General features: G+C 43.6%; 1 protein-coding gene across 1 annotated transcript; it reads left to right on the plus strand.

Moving 5' to 3' along the window:
- Window positions 1-4,403: 4,403 nt before the first annotated feature.
- On the plus strand, window positions 4,404-7,689 carry LOC311121814 (GTPase IMAP family member 7-like; the record flags this gene model as incomplete). The annotated part of the gene is made up of 3 exons (XM_084196258.1): window positions 4,404-4,422; window positions 4,880-4,915; window positions 7,025-7,689. Coding segments are annotated over 3 exons (720 nt in total), but the record flags the coding sequence as incomplete, so codon positions are not given.
- Window positions 7,690-13,342: the final 5,653 nt, after the last annotated feature.

Below are 13,342 nucleotides of genomic sequence, written 5' to 3' on the forward strand. Positions count from 1 at the left end.
GACCACTGGTTTACAACTACATTTTGGAATCTGATGGTGTACAACAGTTGAACTAAGCTCATTAGGCCTTAAGTATTCTTTAAGAATCAATGGCTGCTTGTCTGTCGGCCCTGCATTAAAGACAAAAAAAACATTGTTTTTATTTTAAGGACCAGAAAATTGACAGCTGCGCCATACAGGTTGCAAAATAGGTGTGAGGAGATTTTCGATGTACCGATTCCATGGCACATTCCATGGTACATGGTTTATGAACTGATACACAAAACAACGCCGGATTCAAAGAGGTTTTAAATTTAAACGATTATACACAATTCTTGCAACCAGTAGAGTGTTATATATATGGGGGATACAACCATTCCAGCTCTGCATATTTTGCTCTCCGAAGAGACAGAATCATTAGATCACTTGTTTTGGTACTGCCCATATGTGGCTTGTATTTGGTCGCAGGTTCAGGAATGGCTGAAAATTTACTCTGCAAATAGCACTTCTGGGTGATTTGAAAAGTCATAGTCAATCGATCAATAATATAATAATACTCTTAGCAAAAAATGTTGCCTTTAATTTACAATCTGTAGAAACTATGAGAATAGAAAGGTTCAGAACTTTTGTGAAACATCACAGCACAGTGGAAAAATACATTTGTGACATAGAAAATTAAGGACACCTAGCCTACATTCATGATATAGACAACTAGACAACTAGCCCACATTCATGATATAGACAACTAGACAACTAGCCCACATTCATGATATAGACAACTAGACAACTAGCCCACATTCATGATATAGACAACTAGACAACTAGCCTACATTCATGATATAGACAACTAGACAACTAGCCCACATTCTACATAGTTTATTGAGCTTACGTTGTATCCCAAATTTTTTGTTGTTGTGACTGATGTTGTTGTTTATTTCAGCACTACGGTGGTTAGCACAACCTTGTGACTCATTGAGCTTCCTGTTTGTCTTCGTGATACTTTCGAGAGGAAGAGGGGGGAGGGGCAATGTTAGCTCAGAGTAAGATACTTTTTCAACTTTCACTTTGCCTATGTGGACATACGCAACAGTAAATGTATGCTATATTCACTGTAATATCTCTGCCCTCTCAATACCTTCGCCCTCTCTGACCCCATAGCTCTGATCCTCATGTCTCTGACCCTCATGTCTCTAATCCTCATGTCTCTGACCCCATAGCTCTGACCCTCATGTCTCTGATCCTCATGTCTCTGATCCTCATGTCTCTGACCCCATAGCTCTGACCCTCATGTCTCTGATCCTCATGTCTCTGACCCTCATGTCTCTGATCCTCATGTCTCTGACCCTCATGTCTCTGATCCTCATGTCTCTGACCCTCATGTCTCTGACCCTCATGTCTCTGATCCTCATGTCTCTGACCCTCATGTCTCTAATCCTCATGTCTCTGACCCCATAGCTCTGACCCTCATGTCTCTGATCCTCATGTCTCTGACCCTCATGTCTCTGACCCTCATGTCTCTGATCCTCATGTCTCTGATCCTCATGTCTCTGATCCTCATGTCTCTGATCCTCATGTCTCTGACCCTCATGTCTCTGACCCTCATGTCTCTGATCCTCATGTCTATGACCCTCATGTCTCTGACCCTCATGTCTCTGATCCTCATGTCTCTGATTCTGACAGACTACCATTTAGAGGGAACCTAACCCTGATCTGGGACACAGCACTTTCTTTGTGAGTGTGTGTGTTTGTATGAGTCTGTGTGAGTGTGTGTGTGTGTTTCTGCATGTGTGCATGTGTGTGTGTGTGGGCAAAAGCCTTGCTGGCAAGCAAGGCCAGGTGTTGAGCGTGAAAGTAAGGTAGGTGTATGTTACTCAACATTGCAATCAGGGCAGTGGTTCACAGGGGCAGTGAAGAGATTCGAACTGAAATAAGAGAGATGGAGAGGATGGATATAGAGGAGAGATACCCACAGGACACACTAAGAGAGGAGAGATGGAGAGGATGGATATAGAGGAGAGATACCCACAGGACACACTAAGAGAGGACAGATGGAGAGGATGGATATAGAGGAGAGATACCCACAGGACACACTAAGAGAGGAGAGATGGAGAGGATGGATATAGAGGAGAGATATCCACAGGACACACTAAGAGAGGAGAGATGGAGAGGATGGATATAGAGGGTAGAGATACCCACAGGACACACTAAGAGAGGACAGATGGAGAGAGGATAGATATAGAGGGTAGAGATACCCACAGGACACACTAAGAGAGGATGGATGGAGAGGATATAAATAGAGGGTAGAGATACCCACAGGACACACTAAGAGAGGAGAGATGGAGAGAGGATAGATATAGAGGAGAGATACCCACAGGACACACAATGCTTCGTTTGTAAATTATGTCTGAGTATTGGAGTGTGCCCCTGGCTATCCGTAAATTTAAAAAACAAGAAAATGGTGCCGTCTGGTTTGCTTAATATAAGGAATTTGAAATGATTTATACTTTTACTTTTGATACTTAAGTACATTTGATCAATTACATTGACTTTTGATACTTAAGTATATTTAAAAACAAATACTTTTAGACTTTTACTCAAGTAGCATTTTACTGGGTGACTTTCACTTTTACTTGAGTCATTTTCTATTAACGTATCTTTACTTACTCAAGTATGACAATTGGGTACTTTTTCCACCACTGTCCCTGTATATAGCTGCAGAGTGATCTGGTACTGGTACTCCCTGTATTTAGCTCCATATTGATCTGGTACTGGTACTCTCTGTATATAGCTCCACAGTGATCTGGTACTGGTACTCCCTGTATATAGCTCCACAGTGATCTGGTACTGGTACTCCCTGTATATAGCTCCACAGTGATCTGGTACTGGTACTCCCTGTATATAGCTCCCAGTGATCTGGTACTGGTACTCCCTGTATATAGCTCCACAGTGATCTGGTACTGGTACTCCCTGTATATAGCTCCCAGTGATCTGGTACTGGTACTCCCTGTATATAGCTCCACAGTGATCTGGTACTGGTACTCCCTGTATATAGCTCCACAGTGATCTGGTACTGGTACTCCCTGTATATAGCTCCCAGTGATCTGGTACTGGTACTCCCTGTATATAGCTCCACAGTGATCTGGTACTGGTACTCCCTGTATATAGCTGCACAGTGATCTGGTACTGGTACTCCCTGTATATAGCTCCACAGTGATCTGGTACTGGTACCTCCTGTATATAGTCCCATTCTTGTGTATTTTATTTTATTATTATTTTAAAACTCTGCATCGTCGGGAAATGCTTGTAAGCAAGCATTTCACGGTAAAATCTACACCAGTTGTACAAATAAAATGTGATTAGATTAGATTTTTATGAATAAAACAATTACATTAGAAGACCTAGGCAACTAATACCCTGAGTGTCAGTCTGTTTGTGCTATCATTCCAACTCATTGTCACTCATTGTCATGGCTTGATAGTGAGAAACGGAGTTGGAAAGAGCACAGACAGATCTGGGACCATGATGCTTCAGGCTTTCAGTAAAAATATATGAAAAAGTCTGATGATGATGATGATGATGAAGATGAAAAAAAAAGAAAAAAAACATTCTTAAGTTCCTCTTGCTCATGTCAGCTACAGAGCACAATCTGCAGTAAGAGATGTACTAGTGGATCCTTTAGTAGGACCATCAGGGTGAATGATTGGAATGATTGGAGTTCTTGCTACTTCTGTAACAAAATCATAATAACAGTGCAATTACAGTTGCTGTCATTAATATTGGCACCCTTGCACGATTCAAAATCTTTGCTAAATAAGTTGAAATTGAAAAAACCTTTCGGTATTCACACATGTATTTGTTTGATTAACAACTGCACAGGACCACAAAAAAAAACTATCTAAACTCAAATAGAGATTTTTCACTTCAAAGTCAATAAATGACCTGGACTGAAATATTCAGAATTCAAATTAATTTGGTTGGAGGCAAGTGATTCTCGTTTAATGTGCAATTTATCTCACCTGTGGTAAGTTGCAGGTGCCTACAGGGTAAATAAAGCCATTCAACCAGTTTGGAAAAGAGAAAACAGAACATTCTGCTCCAAGGCACTAAACCCAATTCCTTCAGGAAAGCCAGAAAAATGGCTGACCATGGCTATGACCCCACTCTCTGCAGGTGTCTTAGGGGGAGTTGGGATATGCAACAAACACATTCCAAATCCCACAAGTACACACAAATCCCACAAGTACACACTTCAAGTGTGGAATGGGACAAATATAATATTATAGTCACCATGCTATTGAGCTTATGGGACTGTTTTAATCTGTTATAATCATGTCAGGTATCTACAGTTTCTCTTTCCCTGTTAGGAAACATGCTTAGACATGTTGATGGCGTCAAAACAACAGCAAACTTCATTCCATGCAGCGATGGTAAAAGACAAGATAGGTATCTAAAGTGAAAGAAGGATAGACATCGGCTCAGGAGGGACGTGTCACAAATGGCATCATATTCCCTTTATTGTGCACTACTTTTGACCAGGGCCCTAGTGCACTATAAAGGGAATAGGGTGCCATTTGGGAAGAAACCCACGTGTTCCTCCCACAACACAATCCTCCTTCTTAAAGGCAAGAGACTGAAGCATTCAGCTTCACCTGGACATCTGTGAGGCGGAGAAGAGAGCTGAATTACCTTTCGTGGGATGAACGTCAGTCCTCAAACGTGAGATAGAAAAAAAAACAGTATGGCAGATAAGCATAGTGAGTACTTAATAACAGCTTTATAACATATAACATATGATGTGATTTACGAAAACATTTAGAAAAGTTCCATTATATAAGAACAACTGAACAGCTGTCAGGAGGCGTCTCTGAACCTGACATGTATTGTTTTATGTCTGCTACAGCTCCTCTACTAAAGGAGGAAGAGACATCAGACTTCGGTGAGTATGGCTCGATTCCTTTATGGTCAGACAGATGGTCAGAGAATGAATAAACCCCAATTCCCTGTGTTGTCAAACAGCGAATGGATAACCTTTTTTATACTAGAGCATACAGTATACATACAGTGGGGGGAAAAAAGTATTTAGTCAGCCACCAATTGTGCAAGTTCTCCCACTTAAAAAGATGAGAGAGGCCTGTAATTTTCATCATAGGTACACGTCAACTATGACAGACAAATTGAGACATTTTTTTCTCCAGAAAATCACATTGTAGGATTTTTTATGAATTTATTTGCAAATGATGGTGGAAAATAAGTATTTGGTCACCTACAAACAAGCAAGATTTCTGGCTCTCACAGACCTGTAACTTCTTCTTTAAGAGGCTCCTCTGTCCTCCACTCGTTACCTGTATTAATGGCACCTGTTTGAACTTGTTATCAGTATAAAAGACACCTGTCCACAACCTCAAACAGTCACACTCCAAACTCCACTATGGCCAAGACCAAAGAGCTGTCAAAGGACACCAGAAACAAAATTGTAGACCTGCACCAGGCTGGGAAGACTGAATCTGCAATAGGTAAGCAGCTTGGTTTGAAGAAATCAACTGTGGGAGCAATTATTAGGAAATGGAAGACATAAAAGACCACTGATAATCTCCCTCGACCTGGGGCTCCACGCAAGATCTCACCCCGTGGGGTCAAAATGATCACAAGAACGGTGAGCAAAAATCCCAGAACCACACGGGGGGACCTGGTGAATGACCTGCAGAGAGCTGGGACCAAAGTAACAAAGCCTACCATCAGTAACATACTACGCCGCCAGGGACTCAAATCCTGCAGTGCCAGACGTGTCCCCCTGCTTAAGCCAGTACATGTCCAGGCCCGTCTGAAGTTTGCTAGAGTGCATTTGGATGATCCAGAAGAGGATTGGGAGAATGTCATATGGTCAGATGAATCCAAAATATAACATTTTGGTAAAAACTCAACTCGTCGTGTTTGGAGGACAAAGAATGCTGAGTTGCATCCAAAGAACACCATACCTACTGTGAAGCATGGGGGTGGAAACATCATGCTTTGGGGCTGTTTTTCTGCAAAGGGACCAGGACGACTGATCCGTGTAAAGGAAAGAATGAATGGGGCCATGTATCGTGAGATTTTGAGTGAAAACCTCCTTCCATCAGCAAGGGCATTGAAGATGAAACGTGGCTGGGTCTTTCAGCATGACAATGATCCCAAACACACCGCCCGGGCAACGAAGGAGTGGCTTCGTAAGAAGCATTTCAAGGTCCTGGAGTGGCCTAGCCAGTCTCCAGATCTCAACCCCATAGAAAATCTTTGGAGGGATTTGAAAGTCCGTGTTGCCCAGCGACAGCCCCAAAACATCACTGCTCTAGAGGAGATCTGCATGGAGGAATGGGCCAAAATACCAGCAACAGTGTGTGAAAACCTTGTGAAGACTTACAGAAAACGTTTGACCTGTGTCATTGCCAACAAAGGGTATATAACAAAGTATTGAGAAACTTTTGTTATTGACCAAATACTTATTTTCCACCATAATTTGCAAATAAATTCATAAAAAATCCTACAATGTGATTTTCTGGATTTTTTTTTCTCATTTTGTCTGTCATAGTTGACGTGTACCTATGATGAAAATTACTGGCCTCTCTCATCTTTTTAAGTGGGAGAACTTGCACAATTGGTGGCTGACTAAATACTTTTTTTCCCCACTGTATGCACAGCATCACCAAGCCAACCAATGTACAGAAATCCAGATCCCCTTATTCTCTCATAAATAATACATGGTTCAGAGTAAACTATGTAATCCTTGAATCAATGTTGCAAAGATACTAGGACAAACATTTTCATTATAGGTTCTGCCGATGGAGTATACCTAGGTGAAAGATCCACACCAATAGGTGTTGCATCACCCTATCCCGTTGAGAATGACAGCCATGCAGGAAAGATAACAGTTGTATTGGATAAATAAAACTAGTGATGCAATAGCTAGGCTTCACTGTTGCTGTAAGCTGAATATGGTCCCTGTGAATCTAATTGAATGACTTTAGTAAGTGATAATGATGAAACTGCATTACAGTTTGTATTTCCACAGATTCAGAGCAGCCGGCTGATCTGAGGATAGTTCTGGTGGGGAAGACTGGAGCAGGGAAGAGTTCAACAGGCAACACCATCCTGTGGAAAGATGCCTTTACAGCAGAGGTCGCTTTTGAGTCTGTAACTGCACAGTGTGAGAAACAGAGTGGAGTGGTGGGTGGGAGGAAGATTGATGTAATCGACACCCCGGGGCTCTATGACACAACAATGTCTAAAGCAGAGATGAAAAGTGAAATAGAAAAGGCCTTCTATATGTCAGTCCCAGGACCTCATGCCTTCCTGCTGGTGATCAGACTGGGGGTGAGATTCACAGAGGAGGAGAGGAACACTGTGAAGTGGATCCAGGAGAACTTTGGAGAAGAAGCCTCAAAGTACACCATCATTCTGTTCACTGGTAAAGATCAGTTGAAGGGGAAAACAGTTGAAGAGTGTCTAAATCCTTGTGTTGCACTTCAGGAACTGATCCAAAGTTGTTGGGGAAGGTACCATTGTCTCAATAATGATCAGAGGGATGATCGTGTTCAGGTCACTCAGCTGCTGAGGAAGATAGAAGAGATGGTGGAGATGAATGGAGGAGAGCACTTCACCAATGAGATGTACCAGGTGGTTCAGAGGAAACTGAGAGAGGAGGAGGAGAGAAAAAAACAGGAGATGGAGAAAGAGAGGAGGAGAAGGGAGGAGGAGGAGATGAGGAGAAGGGAGGAGGAAAGGAGGAGAAGGGAGGAGGAGGAGAGGAGGAGAAGGGAGGAGGAGGAGAGGAGGAGGGAGGAGGAAGAGAGGAGGAGAAGGGAGGAGGAAGAGAGGAGAAGGGAGGAGGAGGAGAGGAGGAGAAGGGAGGAAGAGGAGAGGAGGAGAAGGGAGGAGGAGGAGGAGGAGAGGAGGAGAACGGAGGAGGAGGAGATACAGGAGGAAGAAAGGAGGAGACAGCAAAGAGAAAATATTGCGATAGGTTTAACTTCAGCAGCAGCTGCTGGGGCAGTAGTAGCTGGGACTACAGTACTTGTTGCTGCTGGAGCAGCAGTGGCCGTGATAGCAGGACCAGTTCTGTTGGTTGGGGGAGCTGTATCTGGTATAGCAGCTATTGCTATTTTGGTAAAGAAGAGGAGACAGTAAAAAGCAGTAGTACCACAGATGGAAATTAGCTACTGTATTCAGAAGCTAGTAGAATACTTACAATATTAATGTTGAGCATTATGGTCCTCGATGAATTAATAAACACATTAAGTGATCAATAATAACATGTATACAGCAGGTGATTAAAAAGAATACAATCAGATCAAACTTTTTTGTATTATTTAATTAATCCATTTGTGATTCAAAAAGGGTTAAAGAGGTCAACTTCTAATGTACATGGAAATATGGAAATATGGAAATATGGAAATATGGAAATATGGAAATATGGAAATATGGAAATATGTCAGTAGACTATTGTGTTTTTAATCCTGTATGAATTTTTATATATGTATTGTAAGGCAACTTTGTATGTATTTTACATTTGTCAATTAATTCATTAATTAAATCTTGATGACTTCAAACTGTAACTGGGTAGTTCTACCAATTTGGTCCCTTTTGAGAAGTGTAACTTGAAATTTTAACCTAATTTTAACATTCAAAGTGCCTATTAAGTGCCAAATAAAGTAACAGGGTTGACCGTAACTGGGTTGACCGTAACAGGGTTGACCGTGACAGGGTTGACCGTTCAGGGCTGACCGTAACAGGGTTGACTGTAACAGGGTTGACCGTAACAGGGTTGACGATTTCATCTTAAATCAGCTATAAATCCCTTTGTGACAGGGGGAATGGATGCATATTGAATTCAAGCTTCACACATTTATTTTGTATTATCTATTTAGCATAAGAATGCAAAATCCCCATAAACATCTTCCTGTTTAAGCTAGAGATATCTGTTTCTCAGTACATGGCAACCACAGAGGACGGTGGCAGAGCTACAGCCTCAAGATACCGACTGGGGTCATTTGAATTCTCTGTAGCTCAGCTGGTAGAGCACGGCGCTTGTAACGCCAAGGTAGTGGGTTTGATCCCCGGGACCACCCATACACAAAAAAAAAAAAATGTATGCACGCATGACTGTAAGTCGCTTTGGATAAAAGCGTCTGCTAAATGGCATATTATTATATTATTATTAATTCCAGAGGTATATTTGTGATCATAGCCCAAACGTGATTTATTCAATTCTTCACATTTTTCATGAGTTTGTACTTCAACTTGTTCTTAACAAATCTAAATCATTGTTTAGTGTTTCTGTATCAATGTGGAATTTTAAAAATTCAAGTTCAAACCAAAACACATAATTCTGCCTATAGTAATTTGAGAAATAGGACCTTTATTTGACTCTAGGTTTCTCTGGAGACATAATGATTAGTTATCCATACCATCAGAGGGTGGAGGGGACCTGTATCAGTGATTTAGACCAGAGAGACAGATCATCTGTAGAGATATAGTTCCCCGTGTACTCACCTCAGATTGTACTTTTCTATACCATGTATCATATGACTGTGTACAAGCCAAATTTACCTGTACTCCAAGGCAACTCTAAAAAGTATTTAGTGAATCCAGGTTTCTTCTTTCTACATATCCTCAGAGGGTGGAGGGGACCTATATCAGTGATTTAGACCAGATAGACAGATCATCTGCAGAGATGGAACACCTCTGTTTTAATTGGAAGCATCTTTATATCCTTCGCTTGTTATGCAATAAATGGGAAACTTTGTATTTGTCGTCACTGTCATATTTGTTCTGAAGTTATAGGCAGTCTCAGAAACACAGATAAACATCTTGATTTTGTGTTTAGCAGAGATTTTCTGTCTATAAAGTGATGAGGAAGGGCTAAAAAAAAGCATCCAATGACGTACTTAGCTGTCCTACGAGTGGTCTGAGGCAGTCGGTCAATAACGAGTGTTTTCAAGAGTTTTCAACTTTAGTAACGATGGTTTTGGGAAACAGCTCAGAGATTTAACGATGCTCCTACGAAGGTTCTAACGATGAACGGAGCCTTTTGGGAAACCGGACCCTGGTCTCTTTGACACAACACTCGCTGAAAAGGTGATGAAGAGTGAGATAGATGTATAGACAAGCCAGGACACGTTCCAGCTGGTCATCAGACTGACGAGGTCCACAGAGGAGGAGAGGAACACTGTGAAGTGGATCCAGGAGAACTTTGGAGAAGAAGCCTCAAAATATACTATTCTAGAATTTCTCTTAATTTCTCACAATTATAAAAGAAAATGTGAACCAAAACCAACGCCTTGCATTGGAAAGACCACTCTCAGGTCACAGAGCTGCTGAGGAAGACAGAGGAGATGGTGGAGTGGAATGGAGGACAGTACTACACCAGTGAGATGATAGAGGAGATGGTGTATGGGGAATGGAGGACAGTACTACACCAGTGAGATGATAGAGGAGATGGTGGAGGGGAATGGAGGACAGTACTGCACCAGTGAGATGATAGAGGAGATGGTGGAGGGGAATGGAGGACAGTACTACACCAGTGAGATGATAGAGGAGATGGTGGAGGGGAATGGAGGACAGTACTACACCATTGAGATGATAGAGGAGATGGTGGAGGGGAATGGAGGACAGTACTGCACCAGTGAGATGATAGAGGAGATGGTGGAGGGGAATGGAGGACAGGACTACACCAGTGAGATGATAGAGGAGATGGTGGAGGGGAATGGAGGACAGTACTACACCAGTGAGGTGATAGAGGAGATGGTGGAGGGGAATGGAGGACAGTACTACACCAGTGAGATCATAGAGGAGATGGTGGAGGGGAATGGAGGACAGTACTACACCAGTGAGATGATAGAGGAGATGGTGGAGGGGAATGGAGGACAGTACTACACCAGTGAGATCATAGAGGAGATGGTGGAGGGGAATGGAGGACAGTACTACACCAGTGAGATGATAGAGGAGATGGTGGAGGGGAATGGAGGACAGGACTACACCAGTGAGATCATAGAGGAGATGGTGGAGGGGAATGGAGGACAGTACTACACCAGTGAGATGATAGAGGAGATGGTGGAGGGGAATGGAGGACAGGACTACACCAGTGAGATCATAGAGGAGATGGTGGAGGGGAATGGAGGACAGTACTACACCAGTGAGATGATAGAGGAGATGGTGGAGGGGAATGGAGGACAGGACTACACCAGTGAGATGATAGAGGAGATGGATCCTCTGTAGCTCAGTTGGTAGAGCATGGCGCTTGCAACGCCAGGGTTGTGGGTTCGTTTCCCACGGGGGGCCAGTAAGAAAATGTATGCACTCACTAACTGTAAGTTGCTCTGGATAAGAGCGTCTGCTAAATGACTAAAATGTAAATGTAATGATGGAGGACAGTACTACACCAGTGAGATGTACAGTACCAGGAAGCTCAGAGAGCCTAAGAACAAACAGTTGGAGAATGTTAGGGAGATCCATAGCAAAGGCAGGAACTTGTTTTTTAATCGCTGGAACAGCAGTGCTTGTGTCACCAGTTGAGTTGCCGAAAACATCAGTAACGATATCATTAGGTTTGGCAGCAGGATGTATTTCACTGATTGTATCCACTGCCAATGACTTCTGATAGGGAGGGGAATGCAACTAAAGATTAATATTCGGATGAAGAATCAACAAAAATATGTACTAAAATATATGCAAGCTATTGTGAGGAGTTTGTAATAAATACTTTATAACAACTGAACTCAGCAATGTTCTTTGGCTCTTTTTCCCTATTTGGTCCGCTGGTCCCTCTATTGGTGACCTTGAACACAACACACTCTGGTCCGCTGGTCCCTCTAGTGGTGACCTTGAACACAACACACTCTGGTATGATGGGTCCCTCTAGTGGTGACCTTGAACACAACACACTCTGTTCCGCTGGTCCCTCTAGTGGTGACCTTGAACACAACACACTCTGGTCTGATGGGTCCCTCTAGTGGTGACATTGAGCACAACATTCTCTGGTCTGATGGGTCCCTCTAGTGGTGACCTTGAACACAACACACTCTGGTCTGATGAGTCCCTCTAGTGGTGACCTTGAACACAACACACTCTGGTCTGATGGGTCCCTCTAGTGGTGACCTTGAACACAACACACTCTGGTCTGATGAGTCCCTCTAGTGGTGACCTTGAACACAACACACTCTGGTCCGCTGGTCCCTCTAGTGGTGACCTTGAACACAACACACTCTGGTCCGCTGGTCCCTCTAGTGGTGACCTTGAACACAACACACTCTGGTCTGATGGGTCCCTCTAGTGGTGACATTGAACACAACATTCTCTGGTCTGATGGGTCCCTCTAGTGGTGACCTTGAACACAACACACTCTGGTCTGATGAGTCCCTCTAGTGGTGACCTTGAACACAACACACTCTGGTCTGATGGGTCCCTCTAGTGGTGACCTTGAACACAACACACTCTGGTCTGATGAGTCCCTCTAGTGGTGACCTTGAACACAACACACTCTGGTCTGATGGGTCCCTCTAGTGGTGACCTTGAACACAACACACTCTGGTCTGATGGGTCCCTCTAGTGGTGACCTTGAACACAACACACTCTGGTCTGATGAGTCCCTCTAGTGGTGACCTTGAACACAACACACTCTGGTCTGATGGGTCCCTCTAGTGGTGACCTTGAACACAACACACTCTGGTCTGATGGGTCCCTCTAGTGGTGACCTTGAACACAACACACTCTGGTCTGATGAGTCCCTCTAGTGGTGACCTTGAACACAACACACTCTGGTCTGATGGGTCCCTCTAGTGGTGACCTTGAACACAACACACTCTGGTCTGATGAGTCCCTCTAGTGGTGACCTTGAACACAACACACTCTGGTCCGCTGGTCCCTCTAGTGGTGACCTTGAACACAACACACTCTGGTCCGCTGGTCCCTCTAGTGGTGACCTTGAACACAACACACTCTGGTATGATGGGTCCCTCTAGTGGTGACCTTAAACACAACACTCTCTGGTCTGATGGGTCCCTCTAGTGGTGACCTTGAACACAACACTAGATGAGAAGGCCAGTGTTGCTCAACCTTTTTTTACCCCCTTTGGAAAGTACCCCCAGGGGTCCTATCAGCCCTGGTGGAGGCCTACGGCAGGGACAGAGCCCTGGTTGATATCCACTGGTGGAGGCCTACTGCAGGGACAGAGCCCTGGTTGATATCCACTGGTGGAGGCCTACTGCAGGGTTAGAGCCCTGGTTGATATCCACTGGTGGAGGCCTACTGCAGGGACAGAGCCCTGGTTGATATCCACTGGTGGAGGCCTACTGCAGGGTTAGAGCCCTGGTTGATATCCACTGGTGGAGGC

This window comes from Coregonus lavaretus, assembly GCF_964263955.1.
Source record: "Coregonus lavaretus genome assembly, contig: HAP1_SCAFFOLD_171, whole genome shotgun sequence".
NCBI classification, from domain to species: domain Eukaryota; kingdom Metazoa; phylum Chordata; class Actinopteri; order Salmoniformes; family Salmonidae; genus Coregonus; species Coregonus lavaretus.